We start from the raw sequence: 24,116 nt of genomic DNA on the forward strand, positions 1-24,116 counted from the left end.
TATTTGACCTATCTCCTAATGCAACGTAGCAATAAACACAATTGACTTCGGCGGGGAGGGGCAACACACGCACAACAGACGGAAACGTTTAAGTGCGGAAACCAGCCCAGAGAGAGAAGAGAAGAAGAAACACAATTTACAGATATTCTGTTGAACATGGGCAGTCTTTATTTCTATGAGCATCTTGGCGCGCACAAGTTAAAGCACATCAAGATGCCAAGACTGGTCCTGACTTGCATCAGAATACTGGAGCTGCACTACGGTTATTCTACCACATGCACTAAATATGCACTTACACATTATTCTAAACTAGCCGATGCCCGCGACTTCGCCCGCGTGGATTTAGATTTTTGAAATCCCGTAGGAACTCTTTGATTTTCCGGGATAAAAAGTAGCCTATGTCCTAATCCAGGATATTATCTATCTCCATTCTAAATTTCAGCCAAATCCGTCCAGTAGTTTTTGCGTGAAGGAGTAACAAACATACACACACACACACACACATACAAACTTTCGCCTTTATAATATTAGTGTGATGATTCAATAATAAAAACATGAAAAAGTTAATACAAAAAATATTTATTAAATAAACTAGGTACAAAATATCACATTCATGGTTCTCTACATAAAATAAATGATTGAATAGCAGTTTGAACATCAGGGTCTAGTGGTATCTCATGAATGTATTTTGAAAATGTAAGCACAATTTTATATAAGCTCCTTTTAACCGATGACAAAAGAGCAGATCTTATTTTTATTGCAAGTGTGTCATTAAGAATATGCTTTCTGGGCACAAGGCCAGGTTTAGTCAATTTATCTAGGTTCTGCTTAAGAGTTACAAATGCTGATAATACTGTGGGCAAATCATGCTGTACCACACCATATTTATCTTCTTTTAAGGATGATGAAACAATGTAGGCAAGACCTTCGCATGTCCACAGGACTGGCTGTGCTTGAATAAGAATAAATTTCAACTTAGTATCAACAAGCTCTCCAAAGAAGTAACTAATGCCTGGTTTCTGGCATAGCTTCTGAAGAAAACCATTAAACTCCTCTTTCATGGCAGTAGCAAATGTATCATCAACAGTATTCTTATTATGGTCTTTCAATTGTAGCAGTTTGGGAGACTGAGCCATATTCCGTAGTGTGACAGTATATTGCAGTGGTGGACTAGCTGGTGGTGGTACTCTATTAAACACATTTCTACCTTTTGAGTTCGCTTCAACTGCATTAGAATCTCCATTAATACTATCTAACTCCTTATTAAATTCATTTATAATATACAAGCATTTCTCTAACAAATTATTCCAATTCTTTGGATGTCCACCTGGCTGGGAAAGTGTAAAAATTTGACTTCTCCTTACAGGATCTGTTATTGACATATTCTTTAAGTCCAGCGCTCCCAAGTAACTAGTGAACTGGAATCTTTGAGAGAGAGCAGTATTCAATGTCATGTGTGTATCAGACTCGATAGGAAACTTCATTGGTTCTGTAAGTACTATGTTGAAAACTGTTTTCATAGTATAAATAGAAATAAAAAACAAGCTTGTATAAAACCAAAGTCCAATCCAAATTCCAGAGCTTATTAAATTAATAATATTGTCTAATGGTGGATCTTCCAAGTACAAACTGTAAACATCAGATATAACACTTCTCGGCTTGCTGCCCCATATATAGTAAAAAACACAATAGTAAGCGACTGGTGTCATTGAATGCTGGAACCCCGTAGATAAAATGTTGCTGATAACTAGTTTGATCTGTTGAAATTTCTCTTGATAAATATGTGGGAATGTTAAAACTGTAGCACCAAACAAATGAGATCTAGTAAAATAATATAAGCCCATCCACATACCACCAATTTGCAAAAATAAACTTTGTTCCATCAAGCATTGTCCATCATAGTTTTCACATTTCTTCTTCAAAACATTAAAGTTACTCTTCGCCAATGATGAATACAAGCTCATTGTAAAGTATCCATTTAGAGCATACAGTGTACTAAAAATGATGTTTTGTATGGAGAACATGTTCAAAAACATTGATATTCTGGTGAAGTATTTTGGCACAGGCATCGAGTACTGACTTCCGTAAATGTAAGCTTGAAAAAAAGACACTAATCCAAGAAGTACGATGTTAAGACTCATCTTCCAGCTGAATATATCATCCAATGTAGAAATTACCCACGTTATAGGATGAATCAAATCGACTTGAATAAAAAATACCAATAGTATGGCGATTACAGTTTGTAGACATATATTCCATATTACTGCTTTTATCAAACGTTGGGCAAATATTTCGCTTTTAGTTTCCATTCTGGTTTTAGGTTATGTATCCATATAACTTTAAAATACAGCAATCAAAAATACCATACTTTGCACTAAATTTACACAATCGCAAATCGCATTTACCTGAGCAAGAATTATATACTAGTACTGAGGTAAAACAAGAAAAATATTGTATTTATTTCGGCGAAATCAAATAACGATTATCGTTATTGTTGAATTTGAAATTTCAAAATTTCCTTTCTAAATGTCAATGTCAACCTCAACCACTGACACTGACAGGCAAAAATACCTCATAGATGTCAACAGTCAAATGCAGCGTACCTATCACGGATATATCACGAATCGTTATTATCTATGTTACGGATAACCATAATACGTCCATGGCTAACCACAAGATATAGTCGGTGTCTCCCATGGGTCTCCGGTGTCTCCATAAGGTCACCATCATGTCTCCATTTCCCTTTTTAATGGAAGCGCTTCATGCTCGTGGGAAACAACTATTAGAGTCCGTTTTAGGATAGATAAAATTCAATTAACTAAATAAATATTATACTTTGAGAAAACATATTTGTATTAGAAGACATGTTAGAGTGACATTCCAAATTTTAAACAGAATTAGAATAAAATAGACGGCCAGTGTGAAACATAAATTAATACAAAACCTTCTTTAACAACAACAACCACTGGCAAGCGTGTGGACGGACTGTTTGCTTCGGCTTGCCAACATTTGTCAAGCCAAACCTTAGCAAAACACTGTGTATATTTATTATATAAAAAAGTATTCTGTAGTGTTTGCCGATGCTTGCTTGTCGTTTGCCACAAGCATGAAGGGCGTCCATAGGATTTAGCATATTTCCGAATGTCTTCCCCAGTCCAGTAATAAATCAATCCAACACGATTGATTAGTTGGCCAATACAGCTTTCCAAACTCAAACTCACAAACCTGTCGGCTTGGCGGAACTTGGCAACTTTTTTAGTCTGTATTATGTTTGACACTGACTTTTTAACCATACTTATTGTAGAGGCACTAGTAAATAGGCATTTTCGAGCTACGCCGTGTGAGCCGTAGCAAGTTTGGTTAGTTGCATCTAGCCCGTTGTAGCGTGTAGTAGTTTCCAAAGAAATTGTAAATTTAAATAGTGAATTATAATATATATTTTTTAGTGTTCATTTCTTTTGTTTTTATTACTACCCTGGTAGAGAACACGGCGCTACTATATATCCAGCAACATTCGTCGTACATAAAATACCTGTACAAATATACCTGTACATTGGTGACTCGGACTTTGAACTACCAGGGTAGCGCGTGTTAATTTTCTTAATTAAAATAAAGTAAAGTAACGTAAGCTAGGGCAACTCAAATTAACACGTGTAAGGAAGTGAAAAACTAAAACACTTTAAAAATGGCGCAACCTACGACAGTAGTGAAGGATGAAGACACGTATCTAGCGTCGATATCTATCACGTCGAAGATCCCGGAGTTTTGGACCGACCAACCTAGGGTCTGGTTTATCCAGCTGGAAGCAATACTGGCACCACAAAAACAAGGAGACGCATCCAAGTATAATATAGTGGTATCCAAGCTGGGTAAGGATGTCATTCAACAGGTGACGGACATCCTGATCAATCCTCCGGAGGTGCGTAAGTACGAGGTACTTAAAGAAAGGTTGCTGAACATATATGAAGAGTCGGAGAACCGCCAAATACAGAAGCTCATCGGGGAGATGGAACTGGGTGATCAGAAACCCAGCCACCTCCTTCGAAAGATGCAAGATCTGGCCAGGGGTAAAATTAATAATGAGACCCTAAGTGTTTTATGGCAGAATCTGCTACCAGCAGCAGCACGAGGCGTTCTGGCTGCGACAGAAGCCAAAGATCTAGACAGACTAGCCGTGATTGCTGACAAAGTAATGGAAACTATGAAGTCCCAACCGATAGCAGAAGTGGCAGCAAAGGAGACGGTACCCGGAACTTCGTCGATGGCAGCTGAAATAGCCAGGATCCATGCGAGGTTGGACCAGCTGGACAGGTCCAGACACAGTTGGCGAGGTAGGCGAGGTCGCGGAGGTTTCCGTGGTCGTTCGCGTTCCCGAGGACGAGAGGAAAACAGATCCAGACGTACCCCGGATAGCCCGGACTGGCTCTGCGTGCATCATTTTAGATACAGGCAGAGAGCTAATCGCTGCGAACAGCCGTGCACCTGGAATAAGCAGCAGGAAAACTAGTGGAGATGCAGGTGGAACCGGTGGGTACCTGCGTCGAATTAGGGAACCACCGTTTATGTATTACGGATAAGGAAAATGGCATACGTTATTTAATAGACACAGGTGCGAACATTTCAGTGTTGCCTAAAAGTTATAAATCAGTGTGTGACAGTGCAATGAATAATAAATACAAACTTTATGCCGCGAATGGTAGTGAAATACAAACTTTCGGAACAAAGACTCTAGTGTTAAATTTAAGATTGCGTCGTGCGTTTAAGTGGACTTTTGTAATAGCCGACGTTAAACAACCCATTTTAGGAGCGGATTTTTTAGCTAAGTATAATTTGTTAGTAGACTTAAGAAACAGACGATTGTTAGATCAAGAGACTAACATGTATGTAATTTCCACTATAGTAAACTCGGAGCATTCATCTATTTTTACTATAGCCGAGTCGCATCCATGTTATTCTCTTCTAAGTAGGTTCCCGGAATTAACTAAGCCAGCGACGTTCAAAGAACCACCACGTCACAACGTAAGACACCACATCGAGACTTCAGGTCCTCCGGTGCATGCGCGCCCAAGGCCGTTGCCCCCGGACCGATTTAAAAAGGTAAGAGAAGAATTTCGCCTTATGCAGGAAATGGGTATTTGCCGCCCGTCAAAGAGTGCGTGGGCGAGTCCTCTACACGTTGTACCTAAAAAAGATGGTAATATAAGGCCGTGTGGAGACTATAGAGCGCTGAATGCGATTACGAAGCCTGATAGATACCCAATTCCTCACATAAAGGATTTTACGTTTATTTTAGCCGATAAGAAAGTATTTAGCAGGATTGATATTAACCGAGCGTATCACTTTATTCCGATAGCAGAGGATGACGTGGAGAAAACAGCTATCATTACACCTTTTGGTTTGTTTGAATGGCCATGTATGTCTTTCGGTTTAAGAAACGCAGCACAAACGTTTCAACGTTTCATGAATAATTATGTCTTACAGGATTTAGAGGCAAATTTTCAACAAAATAACCCGGATTGTGCGAATTATAAAGCAGAATTTGTTTTTTCATACTTAGATGATTTAATAATAGCTAGCGAAAATAGTTCGCTTCACGAAAAACATTTAGAGACCGTTTTTGAAAGATTACAACAAGTTGGACTAACTATTAATTTAGCAAAGTGCGCGTTTTCGCAGGATAAAGTTGAGTTTCTGGGTCATGAGGTCTCAGCCAGTGGCTTAAGGCCGTTGCCAAGCAAGGTCCAAGCAATTGTAGACTTTCCCAGACCGAAAACGGTAGAGGAACTTCGTAGATTTCTAGGCATGGTAAATTTCTATAGAAGTCATTTGCGTCAGGCAGCCGAATATCAAGCTGAATTAAATAAGTATCTTCACGGAGCAAAGAAACGTGACAAAAGTAGTATAGTGTGGACAGAAAGTGCTGTTCAAGCTTTCGAACAATGCAAGTTGAATTTACAGAACGCTGCTTTGTTAGCGTATCCGATAACAGGTCAAGTGCTTGCTATAATGGCAGACGCGTCAAATACTTGCGTTGGAGGTACATTGCAACAAAGAGTAAATAACGAATGGGTTCCGTTAGGTTATTTTTCGAAAAAATTGACTGACACGCAACAAAAGTACAGTACCTACGACAGGGAGTTACTTTCGCTTTATTTGTCAGTGCAATATTTTAGGAACATGTTTGAAGGTAGAGATCTCATTTTGTATACAGATCATAAGCCGTTAACGTTTGCGTTTAAAAAGCTAAGTAGTAGTAAAGAAACGCCGCGAAGGACCCGTCAGTTATTATTTATTAGTGAGTTCACGACGGATATACGCTATACAAAAGGCGAAGAGAACGCGCCCGCGGACGCGTTATCGCGCGTTGAAACAATTTCGTGCCCGTCGGTACTTGACTTCACAGAAGTGGCTATTGCGCAAGCGAACGACAAAGAGCTCACAGAATTGTTAGGAACAAAAAACGGTAATACGAGACTAATAAAAATTGACTTGCCGAGTGTAAATAAGCCGATTGTTTGTAACTTGCGAGGCGATAAGGCTAGGCCTTACTTACCAAAACAGTTTAGGCGTATCGCATACGAAGCAATACATAACATCAGCCATCCTGGCATTAGAACAACAAGGAAAATGGTAACTAATAATTATTTTTGGCCTGGGATGAATAAAGATATAGCTATTTGGGCTAGGTCGTGCATAGAGTGTCAAAAAGCAAAGGTTCACAGACACACTATGTCACCTTTAGGGCAATTTGCAAAAGTAGATAGAATGTGTCATTTACACATTGACATTACAGGTCCATTCACTATTTCAGAGGAAGGCTACAGGTATTGTCTTACAATGATAGATAGAGAAACGGGTTGGCCGGAAGCATTTCCAATTAAAGATATTTGTGCGAAGACAGTAGCCAAACTCGTGTATGAAGGATGGATTACTAGACATGGGTGTTTTATTAATTTGAGCTCAGATCAAGGAAAGCAATTTGAAAGCAGTCTCTTTAGACAGTTAATGAAATATTTAGGGGTTCATAAGTTTAGGACGACACCGTACCATCCACAAAGTAATGGCATGATCGAACGATGGCATCGTAGTTTTAAGGCCGCCTTAATGGCGAGATTAAAGGACAATAGATCGTGGGTTGAAGAAATGCACACCATTATGATGGGACTACGTGCAGCACCACGCAGTGACACAGGGGTAAGTGCCGCGGAATTAACCTTTGGGCGAACTCTGAGGCTCCCTGGAGAATTTTTCGAACCATCGGATAGTAAGATAACGGACGGTGAGGAGTACCTAAAGCAGTTGAAACAGGTAATTAGTAATTTAAGACCAAAACCCGAGACACAGAGAGACTCTCGGACTATTTTTGTGCACCCTGCTTTAAAAGACTGTAAAAAAGTTTTTGTTAGAAACGATGTAATGCGTAAGTGTCTACAACCACCGTATGACGGTCCCTATGACGTCATAAAGCGGTTGGAAAAAGCATACTTAGTACAGTTACCCAATAGACAAGCACTTATTTCCATTGACAGGTTGAAACCAGCTTTTGTCCTGGATATCGAAAATCCACGACAAACGCCGGGTGAAACGTCATGTAAGAAAAAATGTAGATTTAGTGACGATGACGTTTTGCCGACTCATACAATCCGTACTACTCGGAGTGGGAGAGTCAGCAAAACGCCCGTTAGGTATCAGTAGAATAATTCGAGTAGCAACTAGCAATTAAGCAAATGAGTATTACGAAATAAGTATTGTAAAATGGCCCGATCCGCATATATTATTTTTTATTAGAAAACATAACTAAACCTTATTATTGGGAGTGTTAGAGTGGTTGACGATTGTTATAGTTTATTGGATAGTGTGTAAATGTAAAATGTAATGTAACCAACATTCGAAGTGTTGAGTGCAACGTAGGCTGGATGGCGCGGGCATAGCAACAATTGTAAGTGGACTTGCCACAGCGACCCCGTCGCCACCTGCTCAAGTTCTAGTGACCTCATCTCAAGTATGATGTGTTAAGAGATGTACCATGTATCGAATCAAAGGAACACTTTAACTGGGTGACGTGTTTAAATTATGATTTGTTTTGTAAGCGGATCGGAAACATTGCTAGGGTTGTCGAAAAATGAAGAACGAATATTGTGAAATAAAATTAAGGTTGCGGAAATTTGTATTTGTTTAATTTTTATTAAGATAAAAATTTGGGGTGGTGTGATGTAGAGGCACTAGTAAATAGGCATTTTCGAGCTACGCCGTGTGAGCCGTAGCAAGTTTGGTTAGTTGCATCTAGCCCGTTGTAGCGTGTAGTAGTTTCCAAAGAAATTGTAAATTTAAATAGTGAATTATAATTAGGGATGTAACGGAAGCAGTTTTATCGGAACCGAAGCCGGAATCGGAGTTTTTAAATTTGCTTTCTCGGAATCGGAACCGCAGTCGGAATCGGAATCGGAAGCAGGGTGACATGAGAGAGAATTATTATTTAAGGACAAATAAAACATTATGTAGTATTTTTTTTTATTTTAAGTTTCAGTTGTAACATAAAAGTTTTATGTTTTATGATAAAACATAAAAAATGAACAAAATTGGCATATAAACAACAAGTTTAAATAGAATGAATTTAAACCCGAAGTAGCAATGTACTAATCAATTAGTAATTAAATTATACTAACGAACAAAAGCTTTAAAAAAATTAAATCGTATTAATTGACTCTAAAAGTAGCGTATTATATTTGACGAATAAAAGCTTTGAAGCTTTGTCTCCCTCTAATCTGTTTCTTAAGGGGTCGTAGATTAGGCCAGCGCCACTAAAAAGTTGTTCGCTCGCTACCGAGCTTGGTGGACAAGACAAAAATTGACGAAGTGAAAAAATAATTGACAATTGAGTGCGCGGGTCGGGGGAGGGGCGATTCCCCGCACGACGCGTATGAACCTGTCGAATCATAACAGTCGGTCGGCACACGCCGCCGCACTCGCCCGCTATCTATGCTTCGACCTCCGATTCACACCTCCGATTAAAAAATGTCGGAGCCGGAGTCGGAACCGAAAGTATAATAGTAATCGGAAGTTCCGACTTAACGGAACCGGAACCGAAGCTCCGTACCATCCCTGATTATAATATATATTTTTTAGTGTTCATTTCTTTTGTTTTTCTTTCTACCCTGGTAGAGAACACGGCGCTATATATACATCAAATATCTGTACAAAAACACCTGTACACTTATTTTTGTCTGTGATTTTTGTGTTTATATTCGTCGAAACTCGGAGAATTTTAAGTTTATCTGGTTTTTTAATAGAGATGCTGGTGGTGCTGTTGCGCTAAACTATAGCAAAAATCACCAACCTGTAATAAATCAAATGGGTAGCTAACAATAAATTATTCGTATCGTAGCGATGTGACAGATTTTTCTGTCAAGTGAATACCTATAATTCGAATAGTGCCATTTAGAAATTTCATTTCGACCCATCCCAGCAAAGCAATAGTCGCGTAAACAAGTGCCCTACATTTAATACTTTTCTCAAATGGAAGTAAATCATGAATTTGGAGTGATATTTTCTAAAGAAGTCACCTGAAAAACGTTTGTAATGGAAAGTACTCACAATTTCGGGACTTTCGGGTGTTTGAGCATCGATTGAAGCAACTGTTGTTATGTATACTTTCATAGAGATAGCTCTAAGTGTAGGAGTGCTAGCCACTCTCGTTACTATTATATCTGCATGTGTGTGTGGCTGCAAGAACTCCAACCAGAAGTAAGTATTCTTAACCAGTTTCATTCCTATTTTAGTTATAATTTCAAATAAATCATAATATTACATAGGTACTCATTTGATATCAGGACTAAGTGAAACACTCATTCAAATAAATATTAAATTCATATGTCTAAAAAAGCTACAGAATTTTTTTATAATATTCATACTAGAAATTTTAAGTCATTAGTCATAATAATGTTTACTTGAATGTTAAATGATTCTTTCAGGTAATCAATAACCACATTGTTTAAATTCAACTGTGGTATAGAAACATTAATCAAAAGAATCATTGTTAATGCAACAAATCAAAATGCTGTTGGTTACTGTGTCTTTGTTTCCTATGTTTCCATTAATTGTTCATCTGATTGAGTTGAAACTCTCTACAGTTGTAGTTGGTTTTATCTAAAACCCTATAGGAAGGCTTCTGACATAGTTCCATCACATACATGTACAATAGATGGCATATTATTATAAGTTGCATAGAAATAAAAAGTATTATAATAAGTTCTATAGAATGTCCTGTTTCAAGAGATTTTGTATTTAACAGAAGTGAGTTGGTTGGGACGGCCGGTGTGGTCAAAATCCGATTGGATGAGGAGGTACCTTCCCCGGCCCCCACCACTCCTGCCTCCGTCAAGCGGTTTGTTCATTAAAGCATGCCCTAGACATTAAATTAATGGGGCTAACATAGATGTTAAATCTAATCTCATAAATTAATTAACTTCATATATGTATTTATGTGTATTTAACATTTGCTAAATGTAAAAATTCATTAATTGCAAAAAAATATTAAGTACAGTTTACAACAATTAATATGAACTGAGCTCTTTAAAGAACTCTCTTGACAATACAGAACAACAAGCATTAACTAACTAACTGTAACTGTTGTATGGTGTATTGTCTGATGTCATAGTTATGTCTCGTCAACTCATCTTCATATTGTAAACTGTACCTGATGATTTTGAAATGAATGAGCTCTTGCAGTTTAACCATACTTCAATTTATTTATTTATGTTAATAATATTTATCCAGGATCCACACATGCCAGAGGCTTTTCAGTTCATAGGTCAAGCTACAGTAGATGCTGCAAGCAAGCCTGCTAGGCATGTGTGGCCTTTAGCATTTAGTTGTTATATTATAAAAGATGAATTTAATGCATTTGCATACAGCAACTTATTAAAATTACCTGCCTGCTGGTGAAATGTGCCTAACACAAAACAAGCTGTTAACTTTTTCATGTACTGCTTAGGAGTATGTATTTAAGTTGCTATGTGTAAAATAATTCATAAGTCTGTACATTGACTATATGGATCAAATATATTATACTAGATGATGTCTGTGACTTTGTCTGTGAAGATTTAGGTTTCTTCATTCAAAATTCTATGGAAATTCTTTGTTTCTGGAATAGGATAAAAAATAGAATATAGATGATACTTCCCGGCCCAGGTCTTAACTATATCCATCCATGCAAAAAAAAACACATTGATCCATTGCTCTGTTTTGGCATGATAGGATGAGATCTTCCCTTCACAAAAAAGCTTTCACATTTATAATATGAGTGATAATTATTTAAAAAAATCTGGCCAAGTGTGAGTCAGACTCGCACACCGAGGGTTCGTACTCTAGTATTTTTATGACATTTTGCTCGATAAATCAAAAACTATTATGCATATACATAAATAAAAATCTGTCTTAGAATTTACAGGTAAAGCCCTTCCATATGATACCCCACTTGGTATAGTTATCTTCCTATGCAAATTTAAACACATTTTAATTTTTTTTCAATGATGTAACCACAAATTCACGGTTTTCAGATTTATTCCTTTACTTGTGCTATAAGACCTGCAAAATTTCATGATTGTAGGTCAATGGGAAGTATCCTATAGATTTTCTTGACAGACATGATGGACAGACGGACAGACAGACAGATAACAAAGTGATCCTATAAGGGTTCCGTTTTTCGTTTTGAGGTACGGAACCCTAAAAAGCTTTCACATTTATAATATGATGATTATTATAAAAACGAACAATTTAATTTTCTTGCAACATTTAATACTTCATGCAAAGTCTGCATGCATATCTGCTAGTTTAATACCCACTTCTTCTGTGTTCAAATATTTAGTGTAACTTTTTCAATATTTTGGTGTTAATGCTACTTTCGTGACAGACTGTTTAATGTATTTAAAAGGTTTTAGCTGTTCATGAAATTTTATACTTATACTTGACACAACAGACAAGCATAATAATTATTATATTCAAGCGTTAAATACATTAACTATGATGTAACCTATTCATTATATTATTTATGTACTAACAAGCTATGAGCTAAATACAGCTTATTTTATTTTATAATGTCTACTGCTAATTACTATTGCATGTAATATACATTTGTTTTTTCAATTGGAATGCTAAATGTAAATAGCTGCTATAGTTGTTAAAATAATAATAAATAATTAATAGAAAAAATCTGCCCATTTCAAATGAATCATGTTTAACAGTTTATAGTCATTATTAAAACATACATAACTTTGATTCTTTTTTCTGAGGCTCTAGTGCTTACACGTTCAAGTTATTTAACTGTGTGTAAATCTATCGTTTACTATAAATGAAAAAGGGACGGAAAATTTTTCGTCAGGCATACTGGACTTTATGACATGTCGATACTAGCAAATATTTTTGTAGGATAATAGATAAAATCGAAAGTAAATGAAAAATCACTTATAAAATTTCTTTTGTTATTTATTTAATTTTTTTTGAAACATTATAGTTGTCTATCTACAACTACATTCAGTGAGGCTAATTCTGTAACACTAACTAAATTGGCAGGTCTAAATCCTTCCCTCTAGAAGTTCCTATCCTTTTCCGCAAGAAGCATTATGAAAAAGATAACAATTTTAGGGCTGTTATTTTAGAGATTGTGCACTACAGAATTAGTCATAGTTGATTAATGAATTATAATATTGATAAAAAACTTGATTTTCTTAGAAAATTCTTAATTAAAAATCTTATATAGGGCGTCGACGCAAAACAGTCAGCGGAGTCTGCCGGAAATCCCGCATCCCGTTGGAAGGCACGACAGCGGCGACACGGCATCAGAAATATATGCCACAGTTACTAATTTAGACGAAGGTAAATATATCTTTTTGAAATGAGATAAGTTTATTGATGCCATGTAGGATGCCATGTGGCACTTACATGTCAAGACTACCACTGGTAGTTAGACGGTAGTTTGTATATTCCCACCAAGAGTAGGATAGCTTAGCCCCTTTTGATTCCAATAGAAAAGGATCAATGAGGTAATCCTATTTCTTTAAAGATTATTATGTAGATGTGTATAAATCTAGCGAAACTCGTTTCAAATTGCGTGTCACAAATCACAATGAATGTCTTATAACTTACTACTGTGTTTTTATTGTGAGAAACTATCCTATTTTCCTAGAATAGCAAAGAACGTTGAAACAACAACATAGCAATGAATCATCTGAATGGATCAGACCAACGTATTTAATAAGAGAGTCACAAGAACCATTATCCATTTATCTCTCGTGAACGGAAAAGAAAACTTAGATGCAATTAAATAATTGCATTGTCTTGCTACCGAATGGATTTTGATTGATTTAAATCTAATCGATGATCACAATGCCTTTATCTTTAGACATTACATAAATTATACATTAAAGGGTCGCTACTAGGAAATGATTTGGGCGTACCTACATCTTCATTAATTAGTTTATTTTTAGCAGTAAGTCTACGTTATCGTCAAGCTGGGATAGCGTAGTGGTTAAGACGGCGGCCTCCTGTTCGGGAGGTCTGTAGTTCAATCCCGGGTACTGATGCGGTCTTAACCACTTTTTTTTATACACAGGAAATGCCTAACGCATACCCTTCCGTCAGGGGAAACGCAGGGGTTATGTGGGGCTTGCCTCCCAAAAAACCTGTGATTGTTCCTCAACGGACTGGCGGTTGAGCGGGTAACACTAAGTAGTATTCAAACTCAAACTCAAACTCAAATTATTTTTATTCAATTAAACTTTTACAAGTGCTTTTGAATCGTCAAAATAATCTACCACTGGTTCGGAATGCTGTTCCTACCGAGAAGAACCAGCAAGAAACTCGGCGGTTGCTCTTTTCAAATGTACAATTTACAATAATATTATAATAATATAATAATATTCACCGCGCTGTCTTAACCACATGACTATCAGTTATCACCGCGCCAGCACCGCGCCGCTCATTGAGCACATTATTATGTATTATCTAACACGATTTTTTATTTTTTTAAATTCAAATACAAGTTAGCTGCAATCTCACCTGGTGGTAGCTGATGATGCAGTCTAAGATAGAAGCGAGCTAACCTGGAAGGGATATGGCAGTTTTTATTAAACCCATACCCCTTTGGTTTCTACACGGCATCATACCGGTACGCTAAATCGCTTGGCAGCACGGCTTTGCCAGTAGGGTGGTAACTAGCTACGGCCGAAACCTCCCACCAGACCAGACGAGTGATTTAGAAATTATGAAATTCCTAGCCCTCCCGGGAATCGAACCCAGGATCTCCCACTAATAAGAACACAGCGTTTACCACTGCGCTAGGTTAACGTATACGTTTTCATCAAAAACGATAATGTTTTCCTCCTGTATGATATCTTCCAGGAAGATTATATCATGTTATCTTCCAGGAAATAAGGCCATTGTCGCAGCGTCCACTAGCAGAGATCATCCTTACGAACACGCGTACGCTAAGCTACAGAATGAAAGTCATAACATGTAAGTCGCTTGTAATGGAATGCATTTTAGTAGTCAATAAACAATTAAACTAGCATTTTAACGCCCTGTTAAAAACACATTCGTTTGCAATCCATAGGAGAAATTTTCCCATAGACGTTTGCCCATCACTTTGATCACGTGAATCTTTAGTTTTTGTGACGCTATTAAATGATAGACCGTCTTCTTAACTTTTGATTAAAAAATCCCCAGTTTGTCGTAATCGTTTTAAGTCGTTAAGACTTAAAACTTGTACAAAAATGAGAATAAAGGTTAAGACAGGTTAAGATTTTGGTATATTCATTATGTAATGAAAGACACTTGTTTCAGAACGGTGGAAATAACACCTGATCAAAGCTCCGATAATGATATTGAAATCGAAGAACGGGAAACAGCTTCTTCGGCAGCAGGTATCATAATAATGAGATCATTATCATTTAATTGTTAATTTGTGTACGATTTATATCATCGTGATAATGTTTGCTGTTAACAGATCTATTACTACCCATATTATTAAATGCTAAAGTGTGTTTGTTTGTTGGTTTATCCTTCAATCGCACCGCAACGGATCAATGGTTGACGTGATTTTTTCATGCCTTTGTCCTTTAATCACGCAGCAACAGATCAACTGATTCAAGTAATATTTCGTATGGATATAGTTAAAGATGGAGAGTGTCATAGATTGCTTTTTATCACGGAAAAACTAGGTTTCACGGAATTTTAAAAACCTAAATCCACGTAGACGAAATCGCCACGTTATCTATGATAAGGATCGATGGTAGGAAAACTATCTTGGATTTTCTAAGATAGATCAATTTAGAAAACTTTCTTTTTCTGAAAATTTTACTTTTTTTTCTGCAATCTTGAAGGAAGCAAAAGTGACTTCATACAACTTTGAATTGATTTTGATTGAGGACTTTTGAATTTTGAAATTTTTAATCACAATAAAATACCTTGGTCTTATTGAGGTTAAAAATGCTTTCCAGTGTGTTTCTTAATTGTTTTAACCCTTGGAGCTTGGAATTTCTTGTTGCCAAGAGCTCTAGATGGCATAATACGATCAAGAAAGTTGACTTGTTATTCATCACAGAGTTCGGCAATACTCATTTATTGAGTAATACTTTAATAATATAAATATTGGCTTAGATAAACGTTATCACTAACACTTCAATCTCAAGTGGTGTTGCGATGTCGATAATGTAAATTGGAAGTATTCAATTGCTATTGTTGTAATCCTAATCCTAATGTATTTATTTACTAATAATAATTAATTTTAAAATAAATAAATGGATAAACTTAAGGTACTTATCGACTATTAAAAACATATAACGTAACTGGTCAAGTGCAAGACAAAATACGCCTAAGGTTGGCCGAGGCCATACTAGTTATTAAAGGCGATCATTTTTTTTAAACTGTAGTTTTGTTCCAAAAATTGCCTTAGTAATCTCATAATGACTTTAAATATTTTTAATTATTTATGACTCAACAAGGGGGTAAATCAAAAAAATAAATTTATTCGCTTTTATTGTTCAAGAGGGCCCCCATTTATCCTGAAAAAAAAGTGCAGTGCTTATCAAAAGCTACTGGTGCTTAGGTAGGTACATTGCGTATAGAACAATTCACACGTTGTTTGTACTACAAAAAGACGTACGGTAGGTACCTACTCGACAGAAAATATTGCACATCAAACTTTAGAAAGGATAACGATTTCGTGGAGCGTAGTCTCTAGCGTCGAGACTGACGATTTGACGAAATATCACACTCGCATAAATGTGAGTGACAAAGACGACGCAGCAGAAATCTCTTTCTAAAGTTAATCTAAACTAATATTATAATGCGGAAAAATTTGTTTTTTTTTGTAATCGATAAACTCAAAACTCAAAACAAAATCGACACTACCCAAAAACCGATTTTAAAAATTATTTTACTTGTGTGCAATATTTACTGTCGGTACCTGTACAGTGTACGAGTACCTAGTTTTAAACGTGTGAAAGGTTCTATTGTTTGCGCCACTACGTGTTTGGTAAAGGCCATAGCTCATTATTACCCGGCGGCCGACTTGCAACGCCTCGCCTCGCCTCGAGCAGTTCTTTATATGAACTTGTATGAGCATACTCTTATACTACATCAACTCCGTAGCGTCAGCGGATAGCCTCGCTCGCAAGCTGTCCACGCGCGGACGGCGGGTTTGCTCTCATGCTTGCCTTACGTTGAGTGCTCGTTGCCAACGCGCGGGTCCCGAGGAGCCGCGCGCTGCCCACAAGTGATTCACGCTGGGGATATTTGAGACGTTGTACCAATCGCTGACAGAATAATCAAAAATTCGTGGACAACGCGATGTCCGCTCGTTGACCAAGCGATTCACTCGTTGACCACGCGCGGTTTACTGGTGACAACGTGACGTCCACCCGTGGACCGCCTGTCAGCAACGAGTGGACGACGTGGTGGTGCCGCGTGGCTCTATTGAGCTATGACCTTAAGATTTATCCTACGCAAAAATCGTGTGGTGCTAATTCGGAGTCAACGAGTTCTGAGAAGAGTATAACGGTGCAGAACGTTCAGCAGAAGCGGTGCTGATCTCGGCGTCGGTGGCTATCAGCGGGCAGCTGCCGTCGAGCCAGGAGCTGCCCTACATCACGCCGCCGTCGCCGCGCGCGCCGCTGCCGCCCGACACGCACTTCAGCGGCGACTCCACCGACTCCGCCAGTATGTTTCATTATAAAACCACTTGTCAAAGTTGCGGGCATCATCTATATGGCACAGAGATAATTTGCATTCCGGAGACGAATAATAGGTTACTTTTATCCCCGAAAAACAAAGAATTCTCATAGGATACTTAGATGATTCTTAATTCTTTTACATTCGGCTATCCGTCTTCGTTACAATAGCCCGTCGTCTGCGCAGGCCCTACATTCATATTTTTGGGGCTTGCAAGTCCTTGAAATCCCTGTATCACTTCGACCGTCTCCGACCCATTGTAATCGCCACCAATTTTAGAGTTCCGTACCAAAACTTGTGAACGCCAGGTACAGAAACACTTTCCTGACTAGATTTAGAGTAGCTTTCTCAGGGTGGATTTCTCACCTGGTGGATACTATGTTTATGCATTACGAGTAGAGGGCAGTAGCAGATTATGTGCATTAGAGTCTCTTTGGACTCCTTTCTTGTTTTTTTCCAGAGGGATACACCAGCATATCAGTCCGAGAGCCGCTAAGCAACATTCGCGCACAGAACGTCAAGCCTTTGCAGCCACACTATGCCACTGTCTCCGATGACTCCGGTTAGTTCTGTAATCACCTACTTCTTCAGGCTTATTTCATGAGCATCTATCCACCATTTTAGATCAAATTCATTAGAAACTCTCTAACTAGTCTTGAATACCTACAGTTTTAATTGGATAGGTTAAACTGTATTGTAAAATATTTTTAGTTACATGAAAATTGGTTATCTAGATGATAAGCAAATTAGAAATCGAAATAGGCTTGCGACTCCTGCGCTCCGCTTCAAGAAGTCCGAAAGTCGTTTGTGGCAATGAGTGTAATCTCCTATAACAAAATCCCACAATCAATTTTAGACATTTACACAAGTTTAAAAAGTCTATTAAAAGTATGCTCCTGAAAAAAGCATAGTACACAATCGAAGATTATGTAAATGATATGGCTCGCAGCTTGCTTCAGTAATGCGCGGGACTGCAACTACTTTTATACAAAGAATAATAAATTATTGTAAATCGAATATTTGAAATACATGTACCGTTTTGTGTTTACATATTGTCAATCTTGCCGGAAAAGGATATGCTATTATGCTTATCATTGTAATAAACGTGTAACTTTACTTAAGTATTTGAAAATGCAATATTGTCTTGACTCAGATTTTATTAGTTGACTGATAAGTATACTGTATATCATAAACTACTTGCCCTGTATAAATCTGTACTAAATTGTTACATTATTAATCCTTACTTCGTACACATGTTACAAACAAAAAGTGCAATATGATATAAATATCGATATATATTTTAATAAATCACCTGTAGCTAACTGTAGGAATTGATTGTATCATGTATGTTACGTGGATCCTACCAAAATGTTTTATAAAAAAATATGCGCCGAATAATTGAAAACCACCTTCCTTTTTGAAAAATAATAAAATGTCATAAATCCAAAAACCGTTGAATGAAGCGTTGAATTGAAAATTCAACACTGCCCTCATCTATTGTAAACGCTTTTTTACCGCGCGTTAGAAAAGCGTTCATGTGAACAAGGCTTAATTCGGCACACAGATGAAATGTACGAGGCGATAGAAGGCGCGAGCGTGGGCGAAGGTTCGGACACATACGCGCAAATCGCGCCCGAGCCACGTCGCCGCAACCCGCCAACAAGCGAGCCCGCGCCTGCGGCCGCGCCGGTTTTGCAAGCGGATGTCACGCATCACGCCAGGTAAATTGAAATTGAAAATTAAAACATAAAACCTTTCAATAAAAACAAAAAAGTAAATCATTAGGTGTGACTTCAGAGTAAATTAGATCTGTTTTGGATGTAACTTTCAAAGTCACTTCTGTTGAAAATGGTCACCAAACAACAGCTGTTTTGAGGCTCCAGATAAAAATTATCATGTCTCCAGGAGGCATGCTATCTATGCAAAAAATCCATTTACAACAGTGACTACTTGATGTGTATTCTTTGTATTCATTTGATTTTTTTATATTTATTTTTTATTTTAATTATAGAAGAAGTGCACCACCTGAAATCGGGGCGTCAACGTCAAATGCCACACATTCACGTCAAGGTAAATGACATTCATTATACTTCATTTACTATATTTCGGAGAGTGTGCACGAGAACTTTTCGACCTGGTTCCTCCTTCACCTTTCTACTATCGCACTACAAGGCATCGCCAAGGTCTGCACCCGTACGTATTTGAAATTCCATGTATACGTACGAAACGATTTGCCTCCTCTTTCTAATTGGAACCGCTAGAATTTTTAACACCCTTCAGTGTCAGTTTCAGTTTTCCCATTCAATTATAATATACCTTGAAATCTTGAGTGAATAGGCATCTTTTAGGCAAGCGCGCTCCATCGTAGGCTGGATCATTACTTGCCACCAGGTCTGATTGCAGCCAAGCGCTAACCTATAAATTAAAAAAATATATAATTTGGTTTCAGCATCGATGTCATCGTGTTCGAATTCAACGGGTGCGCTTGGCTCACCCAAGCCGGAGAAGCGACAGGCCAATTCACCGCTACCGCCGCCGCCGCATACCACTCACCCAGCACACCCAACGCACCCTCCACACCCACCACACCCAGCTCACCCACCACACCCAGCTCACCCACCGCACCCGGCTCACCCACCACACCATTCTCATTCCTCTCACCCCCCGCATCCAGCACACCCGCCTGCTCCACGTTCCGCCGACCCGCTCGCACAACGACACCAGAGGATATCCAGCACCGGTAATATTTAGATAAATAAATAATTTTTTTTTTTTAATTCAATTAAGCTTTTACAAGTACTTTTTAATTTAGTCAACTTTTATGTTTGCACATTATTTAGCGAGTCTTGGACTTTACTAGTACATATTTTCAAGTAAAATTTCTTTACGCGGACTCGAGAGTAACTTAGGTGTTTTTATTTGGCCGCCAATCGGAATACATAGTTGTTTTCAGGCCGCCATCTTTTATCGAGATGTTTTAAAGTACTAAATATCTATTACCACCACATTATTATCCCAATTTATTATATCATTATATTAGAAGTCACGACCGCCAGCAATAAGGAATACTACGCAGAGAAAGTCTTGCACTCAATGCTATTTGCCTTTTATTTCTGCAACAATATGTCATTCCTTCCAAGATCGTAACTTCTCTCCTTGCCAGGTGATCTCCACTTCAACCACGACAAGCTGCGGCGCAGTCTCAACGAGAAGCACCAGCGGAACAACAGCTGCGTCAGCTCGTCGGACTTCTACGGCTGCAACTATCCCGTGGAGAAGCATCGTTTTAGCTCCGGCGATCTTGCGCGGCCCCTGGTCGCGCGGGAGCTCCACTTCGACATCGACAGCAAGGAGCCGCCCGCCGACAACCTCTACAACTCCATCGACGGCCCCGCCAGCAGCGACTACTCCACCGAACCCAACACCAGCCTCACCTCCGACCCACGAGCCACGGAGAGCCCGTCGCGCAACGTCGAGGAAATGTACGCCAAAGTCATCAAAAAGGCGAAAGCCAAAGAAGAGTCGCTAAGGAAGTCTACTGACGTCGATCCCAAAAGCTCCAAGTACCGAAGCGACGATCCAGGCTACGAAACGATCGACCGAAAGCTTTTCGCCAACCACGGTTACGAGACCATCGCCCGCAAGGAACGAAAGAACTCCAATCAGGACCCCGGCTACGAAACTGTCAAAGATATAAGCAAAAACCAGCCGTCCAACTACACTAATAATAATTTACTGAAGCTGAATCATTCAGATAGCGGCCCCGACAGCATCATCAGCAGCGACCCCGGCTACGAACACATTTCCAAAGGTGATGCCAACGCGTCCGACTCCGATCCCAACTATGAAGTGCTGCGAAACCAACCCTCCACCCCGCCCTATGCCACCATCGCGCCCAACTACAGAGTCCAACCCACATACTCCACTGTGAACAAGAGGCCAGAGAAGTACAACTGGCCGGCAAACAATAACGACGAATCGGTAATGGAACCGAACTACGAATCCATGTCCAACGATCCGCTCTACACCACGGGCAGCGAGTCCGATCCCAACTACGAGTCTGTTCGCCCCAAAGATCCTAATTACGAGAGTGTCAACGCTCACGATCCTAATTACGAATCATTAAGATGTAAAGACCCGAAGTACGAATCTGTGCGGTCGAAGGACTCCAAGTACGACTCGGTGCGATCTAAAAAGGATCCGAACTATGAAAGTGTTAAATATTTCGAACTGTCGAAGCGAGAGCCGCCCTACGAGAAAGTAAATTCTGGGGAAAGTGAAGGCGGTGTCGATCGCTCGGACTCCTCAGCGGGTTATGAAAAGATCAACGTCCCCACAGCGAAGGATACAAAAAACAGTATTAAAAATGGTGCGGATTGCACTGTGAGTGATTATTTCCAGGTTTAATTTTTGATATAAGACTATTTATTTATTTTGGACCTGAGACGTCGTGACTATTGTCAGTGTTTCGACGACATACCTAGGAAATAGGAATCACTTTGAGATTGTGTGCTTTTTATTTATTTACATTTTTACAATAACGCTATGTGTAGTACCTCAAAGATAGATTTAATCTAATATCTTCCTTAGGTATCTGTGATATATATTATGATTGTGAATATTATTTTACTCGATTAAGTTTTTTATTCCCGTGTTGGTAACGTTTTATTTTTAAACGGGCGGAATTTAAAGTGTTTGTAATCTCCATTTATTGACGTGTTCATATTTTTATAAACGAGTTATTTATACATGTAATTTGTATACCTACCGCATGTACAAAATGTATATAGTACATAAGATATACATTGTGGGTAAGATATTTTTTACAATAGCAAGCAATCATAGTCTTAACTGGATGTTCATGCATGATATAAAATCACTTCAAATAACTCCATTTTAATAATCTAAATTCACACTAATAAAATTGTAACTTGAAGTACAAGTTGAGTTTAGACATTCCAATATGATTTAATTCTTCACGATACAGTAAGCAATAATATAATAATTAGCGACAAACAATTGGATTTAGGACTACAAGTGATTCGTAATAACAGCTCCTGTTAATACAACTGGATAGCAAAGCTGAGATGTTCATGCTATAATAAAGTTCGATTTAACGGGTCTGTAAGTGTGTAAAATTATTTTGCAAACTTGCATTGTACTGATTTGGGTCATTTAGTACTACTTAATTTAAAAAGAGTAGTGGGCATTTTAACTAATTATTTTAGAAGGAGCATTTTAAACGTAGTATATTGATAAATTCTAATATATTTTAATTAATAATGTGTAATATTAGTATTACGTTTATTGTAGTGTACTTTGTTAATATAATACAAATGATGTTAAGTTATTAGTTATTGATTATGTATTTTAACACTAAACTCAACGTGAATGTTTCATGAAATATTATAAGGTGACTTATAAAGTGGTACCTGAATCTTTTGTTTTTACTTATAATTTTGTGTAAATTATTTAAAATTCAGTTGAATATGATAAGATTTTTTTATTTACGTACTTATGTTTTTATAAATATTTTATGTAAGTATAGAGGACCGCCTGCGCAGCTTAAGTTAGTCTTATAGGTATGTCGTACATAATCTCTAAATTGGCGGGTCTTAAAGTAATGCTATCCTTCGCGCATTGATAGCAATATTATTATTTCTGGCAATTTATATAGAGATTGTGTATATCTAATCGAATCAGATATACCAATAACTAATCTTAATATTATAGTGAAAACGCCACCAACTCCTAATGATATATGCTGTGTCCCAAGCTACAAGTATTTTGGCAAGAGCTACCTTCTTATGTATCTGGTTATTTATTAATTATTATTTATTATAATATACTAGTATGAGAATGTAATCTACCATGTAATTTACCTGCTTAATACAGTGCATTGTATATATAATATTTTTCTTGTAATAGTGCAAAGCCGAAATGCCGGCACATCACGATCAGCCGAGGCAATCCTCAGGAACGCCGCTATGTAGTATGCACACAGAACTGCAAACTATCGGACGTAATCTTGAGACGTCCTTGAGCATTCGGACGTTTGATAGAATTCTGGCAGGCCGCGTTCCACACAACTGCACACCTATCTCTTCCTGAGGATTATAATTGCATAAGCCAATAGAGATGTGCAGTTGTATTTCGGCTTTGGACTATAACACAATAATATTATGCATAAATACTTGTACTTTTTATGATAATATAAAACATTTTGTCATTCCATAATTATATGATGAATATATATTAAAAAGAAATTAAATAAATGCCATAATTATTTTAAAGTTTTTTATTTATTAGGTAGACCGTACTAACGCAGGTCGATATTGTGTAACAAAGGTCGATGTCGATTCGATTGTCGAGGTAATGGAGGTCGTTCTCGTTGAAGTAACGAACGTCGATGTCAAATGTCAAAGTAACGAAGATCAACGTCGACTGTCGCGGTAACGAAGGTAGTAGACTGTCGATCGCGGTCAACGAAAAGATGGATCGATTGCGTGAAAGAGGATATTGAATTATTTGAATTTATTTATTAATCACTTATTAGTACACAAAATATTTTAATACGTGTAAAGCAAAGTGGAAGAAGAAGACAATAGACATTTTGCCATAGTCATAAAAGTATTTTGCCTTTTGCCGGTCCTACGTCATAGCGTGGAACCGAAAAAACCGGCAAGAAGAAAAGAAGTATACCTAGCACCAGCGAGTCTCGACCCTAGTAGCTAAGATGGAAGCGACGGGCCTGCCCGCGAAATTCAAATTTAGGGTCCAATTTAAGAAATTAGCTCTAGTATCGACTAATGTGTCAGAATTAGTCGATACTTGTAATGTGGGTACATAGAAAACTGGAATACCCGCGTCAGTCATGTAATCGCCACGAA

The 24,116-nt window shown here is 38.0% G+C and overlaps 3 protein-coding genes across 5 annotated transcripts in view; 2 read left to right on the plus strand and 1 right to left on the minus strand.

Annotated features, from left to right (window-relative positions):
* Positions 1-6,519, plus strand: part of LOC123868915 (protein unc-80 homolog) — a 48,806-nt gene extending 42,287 nt beyond the window's left edge. Inside the window, exon 69 of the transcript XR_006796762.1 lies at positions 6,508-6,519. The gene's annotated coding sequence lies outside the window, so the exon portion shown is untranslated. The remainder of the gene's footprint in view (positions 1-6,507) is intronic.
* LOC123868919 (nucleoporin NDC1) lies at positions 559-2,529 on the minus strand. Its single transcript, XM_045911601.1, has one exon. The coding sequence runs from the start codon at positions 2,307-2,309 to the stop codon at positions 612-614; it is 1,698 nt and encodes a 565-aa protein (XP_045767557.1). The 5' UTR covers positions 2,310-2,529; the 3' UTR covers positions 559-611.
* A 2,704-nt stretch (positions 6,520-9,223) lies between the features above and the next one.
* LOC123868917 (ataxin-2) lies at positions 9,224-23,514 on the plus strand. 3 transcript variants are annotated; one of them, XM_045911593.1, is made up of 11 exons: positions 9,224-9,744; positions 10,292-10,384; positions 12,758-12,873; positions 14,424-14,511; positions 14,839-14,918; positions 17,071-17,214; positions 17,687-17,788; positions 18,791-18,947; positions 19,238-19,296; positions 19,676-19,966; positions 20,390-23,514. In XM_045911593.1, the coding sequence occupies exons 1-11, from the start codon at positions 9,644-9,646 to the stop codon at positions 21,631-21,633; spliced, it is 2,475 nt and encodes an 824-aa protein (XP_045767549.1). In that variant the 5' UTR covers positions 9,224-9,643; the 3' UTR covers positions 21,634-23,514. The 3 variants fall into 3 exon arrangements, with proteins under 3 accessions (XP_045767549.1, XP_045767550.1, XP_045767551.1); XM_045911594.1 differs by having other exon boundaries at positions 17,074-17,214; XM_045911595.1 differs by lacking the exon at positions 10,292-10,384.
* The last annotated feature ends 602 nt before the right edge of the window (positions 23,515-24,116 follow it).

The sequence above is a fragment of the Maniola jurtina genome, chromosome 10, assembly GCF_905333055.1.
Source record: "Maniola jurtina chromosome 10, ilManJurt1.1, whole genome shotgun sequence".
Taxonomy (NCBI): domain Eukaryota; kingdom Metazoa; phylum Arthropoda; class Insecta; order Lepidoptera; family Nymphalidae; genus Maniola; species Maniola jurtina.